Genomic DNA, 16,036 nt, shown 5'->3' on the forward strand with positions numbered 1-16,036 from the left:
TTCATCCCATACCCAAAAATTATGATCTCCTTTTGGTCCTCCTCCGAGTAGAAGACGTAATTTCCCTTTCCCTTTTAAGTAGGTCTTCACAAATTGAAACCACTTTAGATAGTTCTTCCCATTTAGACGATAGAAAGGTTGCATGCTATGGAGGTCACCTTGTCCTTGGTGCACCGTAGGATCCTCAAATTGGTCAATGCTCTCGGAAGAATTAATTTCTGACATTATGACGTCAAATAATAGTAATGAAGACGATATAATCCTGGGTAGCAATGAAGGCTTCTCGGAAAAAAAAAAAAAAAAACCCCCTCCGATCTTTAATTACGGCAATAAAGGCCAATACTTTGCACTATATATATATATATATATATATATATATATATATATATATATATATATATAAACTCTCAGTTTAATTACATGTAAACCGACCGAGCCAAGTCTTTAAAGGACTTGGTTCGAGCAGCTAGGGCATGCAAAGCTGCTTCTTCTCCAAGGTTCCTCCTGCTCAAGCCGCAAGCAGGACTCTCCGTCCCTCGGCTTCCTCTTCCGAAACGGTTTGCAAATCGCAAGCAAAAGGCTCGCTAGGTTAGGCTCCGCTCCATCCCACACACAGGAGGTCTTCTTCTTTTGGACACACGAATGGGTCAGTTTCGCAAGTAGTGGGACTTCGTTCAGCTCCTTCCTTCACAGCCCCAGGTAGGAAGCTCACCTCGGTTCTTCGCGTAGATTCGATCGTCCGTAGAGAGGACTAAAGTCATCGATTTCGATGACCAGTTTTTGGGGAAATGAAGACCTCTCTCTTCAATTCCTTCGGCTATCTGATACCATGTTAAATTTAGAGAATTGGAGAGGTAGAAAGCTTGAAATTTATTATACAACATACTCACTATCTATAGATCTATATAAGATGCATTGATAAAGAAACAAATAACTTCAAATAATTACAGAATAATGAGTAATACAATCCTTCATAAATCAGTTGCCTAGCTATGGAAGGTATTCAATGAAACCCAAGTGGACTTCCCACGGATCACTATTCATAGCCATGGGACCGCTTTCGAAATGGGAGTCTTGGAATTAACACCACCCACTATGATCTCAATATACTAGCATTACTTCTATTGTCCTTATTCAACACAATAGTTTCCTAGCTATGGAAGGTATTCAACGTGATCCAAGTGGACTTCCCACGGATCACTACTCATAGCCGTGGGATCACTTTCGAAACAGGAGCCTAGGATTTAACACCACTCACTATGATCTCAGTATACTAGCATTACTTCTATTACCCTTATTCAACACAATACTTTCTTACAGGTGCTAAAAGCATGTGCAGATATGAAAAGGCATATGATCAAACCTAACAGGAACGTTTCCATTGTACAAACAAGGAAGCTGACATTGCAGAGTGATGTAAATGTATTTGGTGTTGTCTTGGAGCTCTTAACCAGGGAACTGTAGATCAAACTCTCACACTACTGGTACACAACTTCCAAAAACATGAACTGGTATAATGCAAGCAAAAGTCTTATTTTCTATATGGATTCCATATCAGAAAAATATTTCTAATAGGATGGAATAATAATACTATTAAAACTGCAACACTGTCATAAATAACTACAAAGAGCTTAGGCATGCTCGTTTTTAAGGCAGCATCGACAAAGAAGAGTTTAAACAGTACAGAACAAAGAAAGGTATTACGAAATCAACATGTCAATATAGCTTAATAGGTGTGTAAACATATACCAATTACATGACAGTTGAACAAGTGAACTTAATAGCGATACTTTGTGGAGTAATCTTTAGGAGCAATGACCAGGCCACGCCCTTTTCTGGCACCTCTAAAGACAGTTTCAACAATGTCTATAAACTCCTGCTTGTCCTTCATCGCCCAGTTGATCTTATTGTTGTTACCAGTGCCAAGATCAATCATAATATGCTTGTTACGGAAGAAAAACATAATTGTGGACGGATCATACAATTCATACATTGTATTGAAATCAGGTACCTCTGTGATATCTACCAGGTATATCACTGCAAAGTTTTTTATAGTTTCAGCAACTGAGGCTAAAACTTCGTCCATCTGAAAGAAAGAAAAAATCCAAGGCTAAGGTAAGAAAAAAAAATTTAAAGGTGTATCTAATTTTTCTTAAAAACACTAAGATACTAAAATGGTTAAACCAGGAAGCCGATTTTAATCTTTCTTACAGTGTATACTTGCCACAGACTCTCAACTTTGAAAAAACCATGAAAGAAATACCAAAACTGCAGATCTATATGAAATGGTATAACATTTTTCTTCAATTTGTAGAACTCAAATATGCCAGCAATGAATCCAGAGCAAATAGAAATGTCTCCAATGTTATTGAATGGATGAAACATTATATATGCATGTCAGATGACATAAATCGAATGACTTGGAGACTTTTTTGGCTATATGAGGCAACAAATCATTTTCTAAAAAATACCAAACCTAAACAGTTCCAAAAGACCTATACTGCCAATTCACTAGTATGTATAAAAATACTAGTAAAATATACATAAAAGGATTTATTATCCATATTTTATGCACATCCTTAATGCTATAAATCAATAAATGAATTGACTACCATTTTTTAGCTCTGGCCTCTCTTGATTGATAATAGGTCATTCTTACACCTAAATCAAAAGCTTTAAGATAATACAAAACTCTACATTTTCATATATGCATGAAAAACAAGTTCCACATTTGCAGCATTTCTTAGGATTTTATCAACAACTATAAATATTACTTGCTTCAATAAAGGGACAAATCATGGATGAACTAAGCTACAAATAATCAAAACCTTTATTTGAGGCTTTGTACATAATTTGAGAAATTGAGAAAAATTACACATACTCTTGCACACATGCTTAGTCCTGATAAAAAAATCAATAATATCTCATCTAAAGCTAGTTGAAAACACATCAACAAAAGAATAATGTATGCCTGAATATGAATTAAATTGAACGAACTAAAATTCATGAATATTTTTTTGAAAATATGTAGGATGCATATGACGTTAAGGCTAAATCTACACCACCTACTGTACAACCTATTAATGAACCTAAATTCGTATTTGAAAAATAATCAGAGCTATAGTTTATTAAAAAAAAAAAACTGGGCATGAGATCATACACTTCTAAGGGAGATTAAACACGTACTTGCATGTGAAATTAAATTAAACATATCTATTTTAGTTGATGAATCAAATGAGTATTATGAAAATATAATTCTTGATGACATATCCAAAGATATTTTTACTAAATAAATGATTAACTAAAGCTGACTTTGTTTTTGGTTCTTAGTTTCAGGATATACCAAATCTTAGTAAATATTTATGAAGGATTCACCGATTCTTAGTAAAAATTTATGAAGAATGACGAATTAAACCAATATTTATAACAATTTGTTGAAGAAGAATGCTCTGAAAGAAACTTAGATTTTAAAATTTTATCCAATTGATTAACTTGTGCTTGGAGTATCAAAGGGAAAGCTCCTAATAGTAAAAATAGTTGGCGGTGGAACAAGAAAAGATAAAAAATAAAAATATTTGTTACAAAAATTAGTTTAGATGTAAAAATTCTAATAATTGGAAAAAATATAAAGAGACATGTAAGTAATCTAAGAAAGTAATATGCGATGCTAAACTCATGCAAAGATTTTAGCTTTTAATGATTTATATAATAGATTATATACTAAGGAGGGAGAAAGATATATGCATAAGTTAACCAAACAAAGATATAGGAATAGTAAGGATTTAGTTCAAGTGAAGTGCATTAACAATAAAGATCAAAAAAATACTTTTCTTGAAAGCTGATATTCAACAAAGGTGGGTGAGATATTTTGCTAAACTTTTTAATGAAAAATGTGAAAATACGATTGACTTTAGGGACCTTAGCACCCTAAATGTAAATAAAGATTTTTGTTTTTATCGACGTATTAGTAAAACAGAAGTTAGAGAGGTTTTAAAGAAAATGAAATGTGAAAAAGCTGTTAAACCGGATGATATTCCAATAGAGGTGTCGAAATGCTTAGGAGATGAAGGAATTCCTAGGCTTACTAAACTATTTAATATTGTTTTGAAGACTAAAAAGATGTCAGATGAGTGGAGAATGAGTGTGTTAATTCTTATTTTTAAGAACAAAGGTGATACACAAGATTGTGCGAATTATAGATGAATTGAGTTAATCAGTCATACTTTAAAACAATGGGAGCAAGTTATGGAGCATAGGTTATGGCGTGATACTAATGTTTCTCAAAATCAATTTGGATTCATGCCGGGTAGGTCTACTATGGAAGTCATACATTTATTGAGAGGTTTGATGGAGAAATATAGAGAGAAAAAGAAGGATCTACACATGATATTTATCGACTTAGAGAAAGCATATGATAAAGTTTCAAGAGAAGTGCTTCGGAGAGTTCTTGAAAACAAATAAGTTAGTAGCACTTATATTCAAATCATTAAAGAAATATATGCAAGAGATATTACTTGTGTTCAAACACTAGGTGGTTTGATCAAGTATTTTCCTATTTCGATTGGATTACATCAAGGATCAGCCTTAAGCCCATATCTTTTTCCTTTAGTAACGGATGTTCTCACTAGACATTTACAAGAGGATGTACCATGGTATATGCTTTTTGCTGATGATATTCTTCTTGTTGATAAGACTAAAGGGGGAGTTGAATGTAAACTTGAATTATGGAGGTCAACCTTAGAGTTTAAAGGTTTTCGCTTGAGTAGATCTAAAACTAAATATATAGAGTGTAATTTTAGTAGTAATAGAACTAGTGAGGGGATTGTGACTTTGGGCAATCAAGTCATTAATAAGAGTTCACGTTTTAGATACCTTCTATCTATTGTTCAGAGTGATGGTGAAATAGATGGGGATATTATCAACATAATTCAAGTTGGATGGTTGAAATGGGGGAATGCATCAGGCTTGTTGGGTGATAGAAAAGTCCCCCTCAAACTTAAGGGAAAATTCTATAAGATGGTGGTGAGACCTGCAATGCTTTATGGTGTCGAATGTTGGCCATTAAAAGAGAAGCATAATACTAAGTGTTGCAGAGATGATAATGCTCAGGTGGATGAGTGGCTTTACTCTTAGAGATAGGATACGAATAGAGTACATTCATGAAAAGGTTAGAGTAGCTCCAATGGAAGATAAGATTAGAGAGAGACGACTTAGATGGTTTGGTCACATAAAACAGCGGCCTTCCGATGACCCGATTAGGAAAGTAGATGTATTATATTTGACTTATGTTAAGAAAGGTAGAGGTGAACCTAAAAAGACTTGATTAGAGAATATAAATGATATTTCTTTATTAGATTTAAACAAGAATTTGACTTTTAACATGACACAATGGAGAAAAAGGACTCATGTAGCCGACCCCATGTAATGGGACAAAGGCTTGATGTTGTTGTTATTGTTGTATCCAATTGATTAACTTTAAAAGTGTATAATTCATCAAATTTCTATTTAAATTGTTTGGGTTAATTTATTTTTAAAGAGATTGCTCATCCATTAAGCATATCATATCTTCATGGATTGTTTTCCTCTTGGTTCTTTATCATATCTTCATTAGGGGATTAAATATGGATCTTTATTATTATTTCATCCGGATTTATATTAACAATTTGGCATTTTCATTACTTGTTTCATATCATATTAGTCATTTTCATGATTTATCTAACGTACATGAATAAAATAACTAGACACAAACTATAACTTAAAGCAATTGTAAACACTTCTCTAATTGTGAACAAGACGTATGCAGTGCTTAAAAAGTTAATAAAATAATGGTGTGTTTGATTCATGAAATCTACCTTAAAAAAGCTTTAAGAAATTAAATGCAAGAAAGGCAGTACATTTTAAAATTCAACATAATAATAGAAATAAAGTAAAAATAAAAAAATAAATTAAAAAAAAACATAATAATAGAAATAAAGTCTATAACTTGATTTTTTTTTAAATAATCAAGTCTTCAATATGTTTGTATTAATCTTATTTCATGAGTATGCTGCCAATTCTTAGGATTCTTCTATCATTCCATCTCCTTGAAATTCACATTCAACATGCAGCCAAATGCACCTATACAACTTGTTTGCAAACCTTTGCAAGGTGAAGAAACTGTTTGCGATTCTAACGATAGATTCCATAAGTAACTTGTGTTGGCGCAATGGACCTATATATGATGAATCATAGTTAGGTAATAGGTAGAGTAATAATTATGTTCCAAATTTGCTTTGCAATTATCAAATAATCAATTCATTGGAGGTAAATTTTTCTGAGCTGGGAAAATTGATGCGGAGAGTCCTAGCATGTTCCTAATGTGATATTTCTCTACCTTATCCTATTTCCCCACATGTTTATCCTTAGCCTCCCAATTTTTCTATGGTGGGCTTCAAACAATTCAGTTAAGGATGAAGATCAAAAAATATTTCTTAGAAAATGATATTCAACAAAGGTGGATGAGATATTTTGCTAAACTTTTTAATAAAAATTATGAAAGTAATATTGATTATAGTGACCTTAGCACCCCGAATGAAAATAAAGATTTCAGTTTTTATCGGCGTATTAGTAAAACCGAAGTTAGAGAGGCTTTAAAGAAAATAAAGGGTGGAAAAGCTGTTGGACCTGATGATATTCCAATAGAGGTGTGAAAATGCTTAGAAGATGATGGAATTTCTTGGCTTACTAAACTTTTTAATACTATTTTGAAGACTAAAAGATGCCAGATGAGTGGAAAATGAGTGTGTTAATTCCTATTTTTAAGAATAAAGGTGATGCACAAGATTGTGCGAATTATAAAGGAATTAATTTAATGTGTCAAACTTTAAAACTATGGGAGCGAGTTATGGAGCATATGTTGCGACGTGATACTAATGTTTCTCAAAATCAATTTGTATTCATGCCGGGTAGATCAACTATGGAAACCAGTGGCGGAGCCAGAAATTTTATTCAGGGGGGGCCTAAATTAAAATAGTTGTGTTGTCTCATTACCGGGTGATTTTTGTTTGAGGGTGAGATGAATATATAAATTTAAAATTTATAAATCTCTTATTTAATTTCATATCTATCAAAGGAATTTCATATGCATATATGAATAGAAATATATTTTTATGATTTATTTTTTGTATGTATGATTAAATTTTCTTTTATAATCATTAAACTAATCTAATAAATCTCAATCTAAAATCACTAAAATTTAAGTAAAGTTCATTATATTCATTAAATAACTAATGTTTAAAAAACATTTTTATTAAAAATTAAAATAATTTGAAAAAATGTTTGTAAGGTGTACCTCTTATGCATAAGCAAATGTGAATAAAAAAATATTTTCTAAAAAGAAAAATATATAAATGAAAGAGGAGCTCCTTGCAGAACTGCTTGCCGAACTGAGCAATAATTGCATTTTCAAGAACTGGATCTTGTAGAACTACTCCCTTACTGCTCTCTCTCTCGTTACAGGTTGGTCTCTCTTAACAAAGAAAAATGAAGAGAAAGAGATAGAGAGAAGAGAGAGTGAGAGAGGGAGCAAGAACTGTAACAAAGTCAGAACAAAAAGAAGAAATGATTGCTAATTTCAGTAAAAGCTATTGAAGAACAAATTACAGAGGAGGCTAAAAAGGCAGCCTGTGCTTCCTGGTTTTCTAGATCTGTGCTCTGGTTTCACAAAGTTTTTTTTTAATGGAGTAAGAAGAGGAAGAAATATAAATGATTTTTTTTTAGGCTAAAAAGGCAGCCTGTGCTTATAAATGATTTTTTTTTAATGGAGTAAGTAGATCTAAAACGAAATATATAGAGTATAATTTTAGTAGTAATAGACCTAGTAAGGGGATTGTGACTTTGGGCGATCAAGTCATTAATAAGACTACACGTTTTAGAAATCTTGGATCTATTGTTCAGAGTGATGGTGAAATAGATGAGGATATTATCAGCAGAATTCAAGTTGGATGGTTGAAGTGGTGGAATGCATCAGGCTTGTTGTGTGATAGAAAAGTACCCCTTTAACTTAAGGGAAAATTCTATAAGATGGTAGTGAGGCCTGCAATGCTTTATGGTGCTGAATGTTGGCCATTAAAAGAGAAGCATAATACTAAGTTAAATGTGGCAGAGATGAGGATGCTCAAGTGGATGAGTGGCTTTACCCTTAGAGATAGGATACGAAATGAGCATATACGTGAAAAGGTTGGCATAGCTCCAATAGAAGATAAGATTAGAGAGAGTCGCCTTAGATGGTTTGGTCATATAAAACGGCGGCCTTCCAAGGACCCGGTTAGGAGAGTAGAGGTATTTGATTTGACTTATGTTAACTTGTTAAGAAAGTTAGAGGCAGACCTAAAAAGACTTGGTTAGAAAATATTAGGAATGACCTTTCTTTATTAGATTTAAACGAGAATTTGACCATTAATAGGACACAATAGAGAAAAAGGATTCATGTAGCCGACCTCACGTAGTGGAATAAAGGCTTGATGTTGTTGTTGTTGTTGTTGTTGGGCTTCAAACAATTCATTATGAGATGGTTGTCTTTCGACAATACTATAGTCATTGGGATTGTTGATTGTTACTGCCATGCATATCATGTTATTTTCCTTCTTTTATGAACATGAATACAAAATTATTGTGATTTGGATAAGAGTTGTTACTAGGGGTTAGTCTTTTTTATAAATTAATAGATCTCTATTACAGGTTTTAAAAAAAAAAAACTTTGGCTTAATAAAATTTCAGTTTCTATTCAATCTTATTTGTTTGATTAGATGTGAGTTCATTAGATTGCAACACATGTGCAACTACTAATTTCTGAGGGAAATCATCCCCTTGCACTGACGTGACTTGAAATCTTTATATATGTTGACCTAAAACCTTTGTTCGGACCAAACCCACGACCCAACCGTCATCCCCACGTCACAACCACTTCCCCACAATCGCAAATAACCGCAAACTCATGACTCAAAACAATGAAATCCCTCATTCACTCTCACGCAATCAGAATCCCAAGCAAAGAGGAAAGAAGATTTCGGGAAACTTACAGTGCTCTCGCTCAAAGATCGAACTGCACCATCTCCGACCGCATCTCCTCCAGATCACCGGTTGCACTTCCTTCTCCGAGCTCAAAGCCAACCTGACCTCACCGACTTTCCACCACATCTACAAGCCGGAGCCGCCGGCCAAACTCCTTCACCGACCGAAGCCTGTCGAGTCTGGACCCTCCGTCAATCTAAGCCAACGCCGACCAGGGACCCTCCGTCACCGGCCGACCCTAGCCTTCGCCGGCCAACCCGAAGCCCACCGACCAAACAGTCGAGCGTCTGAGCCTGTTTGTCTCCAAGCCCTAGCCGGATGTTCCGTCTCTTGCTCTATCCCGCCTCCCTCTCTCAATATATATATATACAATGTTTAAAATTGCGTATTCGGGTATTGAGGCGTTTTTCATTCATGAGGCGAGGCGTAAGCCTCAAGGCATTTTGAGGCGTAAGCCTCAAAATCAAAAGATTTCGTAAACATAAAATGATATTTTTTTATGTACTAATGAATGAATAATATAAAGCATAAAAAAGCATAAAAAATGAAGTGAAATAAAAATATCCCAATAATAAAATAACATGAAATATAGTTCAACTCAAAATTCTATCTTTCCCAAATCCCAGTATTCTTTTCATTAACATATAATTCCAATTTCCAAAAATAAATAGCAATGACATATCTCATAATAACTCATAAGTCATCAACACTGTCATCGCTAAGGGGTTCTTCATTTGAATCATAATTATGATGAACTGCTCTCTCCCCTTCTTCCTTTCCTATAGAGTCCAATGTCGGGCGTAAGCCTCATGCTAGTATATATTATTGACGATTGCCGGTTGCAGATTATATATATATATATATTATAAAATAAAAAAAATGAAAAAATGAATGAAATAAAATAAGAAAAGGGAAAGGCAATTGGCAACGAATCGACGGCAATTAATCTGCAACTAATCATCGGTAATTGGAGCTTCATAACATGAAATCCGGGACCCGACGACATCCCAAAGCCCTTGGCCATTGATTCGTTCAGGCCCGGGTGGACTTGAAAGGGAAAATGCCCTCCTTACCTCCCAGTGCCGGGGAGGAGACGCTGGAAAGCTGCCGAAATTTTTCTCAAAAATTAAGAACTTGGACAAATTTTTGAAAGGCAATCGACAAGAATCTCTGACAACCAATCATCGTCAATCAAAGCTTCCGAATACCAATTCCAAGATCCAACAACGTCTCGAAGCCCTTGACCGTTGATTCGCTCCGACCGGGCGAACTTGAAAAGGCAAATGCCCTCCTTACCTCCCGGTGCCAGGGAGTGGATGCCGGGAGGCTGCCGAAATTTTCTCAAAACCTCTGGACTTAGATGGATTTTGGAAAACATGAATTTTATCTGAAATTAACCATTACATTAATTTGATTAATAAATTAAAATGAATGCATTGAAATCTAAATTTTAATCAAACTTAAAATATGTTAACTAAACAAAGGATACCTTAATATTCAATTAGAAACTCACTAATTAAATTACAGTCAATTTAAATTGAATTTGAAACCTCTAATTAACTAACTAATCATTTTAATTGAAACCAAGTTTTGAAACTTCTCCTTAATTGATTAATCCCCATTGTAATTTACATAATTAAATCAAATGAAATTTAAAGTAATAAAAAAATTTAATTTGAAATAAATTGAACTTTAAATTGATTCAACTATCGCTCTCTATTATGTCCTCTGGAGCATATTTAATGCACTTTGTTGCATGTTACAAGCCCTTCAGCCGGCCTCAATGCCTCCCCCAAAGGCACAATAAGTTGGAATGATTTTCTCTAATATGGATATGCTGGATTTTTTCGAGAGCTATGAAAAATGAAATAATCCAAATAATCTGAGGCTAGACATTTTTTCAAAAGCCAACTTAAAGTTCCTAAAATTGGCCTTTGTGATATCATTTGATGCATTATGAATTTGAGATGAATCAATTTAAAGTTCTGCACTAATAAAATCATTTAATTTAAAATATTAATTAAATCCTTTAAATGAATGGGCAACTAAATCTAATCGATAATTTAAATAAATAAATAATTTTAAAATACATTCAAACTAAATATTTAAATTATCAAATTAAACAATTAAAACTTTTAAATCAATTTAATTAAACAAGTAATTTAAAAATTCAATTAATAATGTAAATCAAAACTTCAATTAATAAACTCGAATAATTAATTTTAATTAAAAAAAAACTTAAGTTCAATTAAAAATCACTTAATTTATTAACATGATTAAGTAATGCAATTCAAATAAAATAAACACAACACAAAAATGAAATGTTTTCAATAATTCAATCTAAATACAATCTCTCACAAATATCTTCAACTGAGCAGCTCTCCAATTGAATAACCCAAACAAAACAACTCTCTGAGCAAGAACAACACTCACAACAACTCTGAAATTGCTCTCTAACAAGTGGCAGCTCACACAATAGCTCTCTAACAGAGAAGCTCTTCAAACTACTAAACAAAAAAATGCAAGAAACAACATATTTTGTTCAACAAACACCCTTACGAGTTGATAGTCCTCTTATATTAGTCATATATGTGACTTTCAATTTCAAGGATGATACATGCCATTCGACAAAAAGGGTTCTATTTGTCAAAATCTATAGTGATTGGTGCTTCAAACCATTTCCTTCAACCCAAAGGCAAAATACAACACACTATAATTCACCTATAAAAGGGAGCAAGGAATTTGTAGTGCCCACAACAACTAGTTTACAAGCAATGACAAGGAGCTTATATCAAATAAATCAATCTAACTACGGGAGAGAATAGGGTAACTTATAGCAAGCAAGATAATTCTCCTATGAATACTAGCACAATCTCCTAATGCCTATTGAACAAGCATTCCCTGCAAGCTATGTTGAGTGGGATAATAACAACAAAGGGATATCTTCTATGTGTTATAAATGAAACCTAATTTAAAGTAACGCCACCAGATCTGTAACGTACTTATACAAGCGGACAGAAGGCGTTCGTAGGCCCTTCAATGAAATCTTGGGCACGTTAAATGAAATCACTTGCGTAAATGAATCATAATTAAATATTTTAAAATGCCGCTTATGTATTAAATATGATCCCTTAAAATAAATACACCTTGCATGTGCTCCGACAAACGTGTTAAAATTACAAACACAAGTATTCGAGAAAGTGGGTAGTTAATCTGATGTTCTTTGATCTATGAATCCCAATTTATTACGTGTGATCTACATCAATTACATCATCTAGTTGCATAACTATAGACCCTTCAACATTATGTACCAAAACATACTCTCATTTTTTTCATCCTTGTCTACTAGATTTTCTTTATGAATACAACTTCTGATTTTTGCAATCTTAATAACGTGCATAATCCTGCCATAATCATTCCCTTTACTTCATAGGGCATGCAAACATCATAGCCATCACATACAAGCTTGTACAACAATCTCATTCCTCGAATGCATTGCTACTTTTTTTTTATTGAATCATTTTGCTGTAAGCACTAGCCTATGTCTTATAGCTTAAATACAAGCATAATCTGACTTAACCATATATATAACACTGTGCGTGTTTTAGATTTAGGGACGGGCGGGCGGGCGTTGGAGACAGCATTGAGCACAAAGCATAAGAATCTCATATGCATATTCATGTCTCTTCTCAAACCTACAACCTCTAGAAAGGGGGACTAAGCACCAATCAATAGGATGTGGGTGGACGACTGTTGAGTCATTTTCAAGCTTACACAATATACCTGATTGCCTACATATTCCAGCTTAAATTCATGTAAAATCCTAATTATATTGTGGATGTTTATCCTAAATAAAAGTTTAAGAAACATGAAAGTTATTCACATGAATTGTCAAATACCACATGATTTATGAAGAATGTAGCTAAGCTTCAATAACCATTATTTACTTGACAATATATCTCACTCAATACACTAAGTTTGATGTGATGAATATCATTTATCCTTACAAAATGGGAATAGTGAAAATGCAACATTCACTAGTTCTACATACACATCATTAATAACTGAAATTCATGTTTATAAAGTGTTTTCGTGAATAAAATGTTGAGGAATGCATCAATGAATGCTCAGAAAGACTTTCCTACCAATAATAATAAAAAAATAATTAGAAAGACTTTCCAACCAATAAAAAAAACTTAGAAAGACCTTGACATGACCTAGAATTAGAGAGGACAAACGATAATGGCTGATGCAAATTGTCCGAGAATATGAAAGCCTTAAAATCATATTATTATCACAGTCCAGTATAATTGACTAGACCAGCAGACACAATAGTTTACTTAGTTTTTAATATTAACATTCCAACAAAATTCCAACAATTAAAACGCATCAAGGAGCAGGTTTCTAACAAAATTCATTGAGCGGACAACCTTCACTCGTGTAGCTAATGATGGAGATGGAGACATCAGAAAGAAAACCACATAATAAACCTGACTATAACCGAAACCCTAATCTGACGTCAACGAATAGGATAACGAGCGAATCTCCAAGGAAGGCATTGTACACAAGATAAAATTGAAATATATCCAATTAAATCAAAGAAAGGAAGAAAAATTGAAAGGAAAGATAAAGAACCTGCATGCAAGTTTCATCCCAATCATGACCAAATCGAATGATGACGAGGCGTTCCTCCTCAGCCAGTATTGCCTGGTCAACTGCCCATCCTGAGTGCAGATGCGGTAGCAAGTAAGACATTCCTCAGCGACGAACACAATTTGGGGCTGTTCGGTAGCAAGATTTAATTTGAGCAGGTTTTGAGCTAAATCCTGCCAAACACACAAAATTTACATCTTAAATCTCACGGAAAATTAAATCCTCCGTTCCCCTCTTTTTGCCTTCGGAGTTACGGGATTTGACCGAAGAAGCGTGCGAAAGCGGAGTAAGATGGTTACCTTCGCAGCCACTAAGCTCCCGTCGTTGCTTCCAATCCAGCAGGAAGAAGGTCGTCGAACTGTCCTGACTACCGATCCGACAGCAAGGTAACCTCGTCTGAGAAGGCGAAGAGTCCAAAACTATGCGAAGTCGAACAGAGAAAAAACAAACCCTTGACAGCCTAAAAGCTATCGGAAGAATATAGGTGAAAATCTTAAATTAGCAGGTTTTTTTTAATAATGTAAAATTTTTAATAATGTTTTTAAACAAAAATAATAATTTTAAAAAACTTTAAAAAAACTGTCTCAAATAAACCTCAATTTAAAAATGAGCAATGTCACCAAATATTTTGACTCATAAATGTGCCGTACAATTTAAGAAATTCAGGACATTTAGCGAGTTGGGAGTATGGAGAGTTGGGAAATAGCCAATAATAAGTTAAGTAATTTGGGCTGGTAATAAATTAAGTAATATATTAATTTTAAATAATTTTTAAATAAATATATGAGATAGACTAATTTAAAATTAATTTTATTAATTTGAAACTAAATTATGAATAATTATTTTTTTAATTAAGCTAAAAGTTAATTTAGGTCAGAAATAACTTAAGTAATATATTAAATTTAAACAAATTTATGAATTGTTGCATCCAGGAGTACTCGCGGCGGTAAAGAAATATAAAGTTTATCGTCTTAGCATTGTACGAAAATCTGGCACGCAATCAGATAAGGAGAGAGGGTCTAGCATTTATGAGACACCAAGATTTTTACGTGGAAAACCCCTGTAAAAGGGGGAAAAACCACGGGGCCTAGCCCAGTTTGAACGAATCCACTAGTATTCGCAGTCGATTACAAATGAGGCCCTTCCTTGGGAGAAGGCCTTAGCTTGATGTACATCTTATGGAGTACATTACATGATGTAAATACAAAGAGCTACTATCGACATATTCGCTTTGTTAGAAGGACTGCAGTCGGCGGGCGACGTAGGTCAGGAGGACCGTAGTCAGCTGGCGACGGAGGACTGTAGTCGGCGGGCGACGTAAGTCATGAGGACCGTAGTCGGCGGGCGACGGAGGTCGGAAAGATTGTAGTATGCGGGCGACATAAGTCAAGAGGACCGTATTCAACGGGCGACGGATGTCGAAAAGACTGTAGTCGGCGGGCGACGTAAGTCAGGAGGACCGTAGTCGGCTGGCGACGGAGGTCGGAAGGACTGTAGTCTGACGACGAAGATCAGTAGGACAGCGTCAGGTAGAAGTCCAGCAATGGAAAGAAATGCATCTTCGCATAGACGTCCAACGAAGTCCGATAACCGGTAGAAGTCCGACGTCGGGTAGAAACTTGGCGAAGAGTGAAGGTCCGACGTCATTGCTGGCAGAGGAGAACTCCGGCTTCACTTGGGCTGAGTTTCGGCGTCAGGAGGGAACTCCGTTGTTAATTGGGAAGGATTTCAGCATCACGTGGAAGTTGTGCAGAATTCCTGCGTTTCCTGAAAATCCGGCAGAGTTCCGGCGTCTTCAGGCGGCAGGAAGAGCTCCGGCGGTGGTCGAGGAGGTGAGGAATCTCATTTTCCCCTTTCTCCTCTTCTTCTTCTCTCTCTTCACTTGAGTCCCCTTTGTGTAGAATGAGGGCTCTATTTATAGTTTTTCTGGATTGGCATAGCTCATAAATAGGCGTGAGATCAGGAGCGAATAGGGAGTGGTTTGAATGGATGGCTGATATTGAACCCTTTGATTATGCACCGTTCGTTGGATATTTGGAAACCTTAATGATGTCAGAATTCGGCAATCTTGAGCTCGTTGGATTTGTCTCGTCGAGCCGCTCGATTCGAGTATAAGCTCGCCAAAATCGAAGACCGTTTGATAACTCAAATTGTGGTTTGAACCTTCCAACAGCGCTTCGGGTCCTTGATTAGGACCCATTTGGACTCGGATTGTGTCGAATTTGGTGTCGTTGGATTCGTATTTCCGAGACGCTCAGTTTGACTATAAGCTCGCTGAAATCGAAGTTCATATGCTCTCGAATTTAATTTTTGAAGTTTCCGAACTAATTTT

The 16,036-nt window shown here is 34.8% G+C and overlaps 1 protein-coding gene across 1 annotated transcript; it reads right to left on the reverse strand.

Moving 5' to 3' along the window:
* Positions 1-1,554: 1,554 nt before the first annotated feature.
* On the reverse strand, positions 1,555-14,173 carry LOC110112806 (thioredoxin-like protein YLS8). Its single transcript, XM_020845142.2, has 3 exons — positions 14,004-14,173; positions 13,687-13,877; positions 1,555-2,086 (listed from the first exon to the last, which is right to left on the reverse strand). Exons 2-3 carry the CDS (start codon positions 13,804-13,806, stop codon positions 1,778-1,780), a joined length of 429 nt encoding a protein of 142 aa, XP_020700801.1. The 5' UTR covers positions 13,807-13,877; positions 14,004-14,173; the 3' UTR covers positions 1,555-1,777.
* Between the last annotated feature and the right edge of the window lie 1,863 nt (positions 14,174-16,036).

Source organism: Dendrobium catenatum, unplaced genomic scaffold (assembly GCF_001605985.2).
Source record: "Dendrobium catenatum unplaced genomic scaffold, ASM160598v2 fragScaff_scaffold_475, whole genome shotgun sequence".
Lineage (NCBI taxonomy): Eukaryota > Viridiplantae > Streptophyta > Magnoliopsida > Asparagales > Orchidaceae > Dendrobium > Dendrobium catenatum.

Coding starts and splice junctions, on each gene's coding strand:
- LOC110112806 (XM_020845142.2), bottom strand. CDS start 13,806: ATGTCTTACTTGCTACCGCATCTGCACTCAGGATGGGCAGTTGACCAG. Junction 2,087..13,686: donor GGGATGAAACTTGCATGCAG/GTTCTTTATCTT, acceptor TCTTTCTTTCAG/ATGGACGAAGTTTTAGCCTC.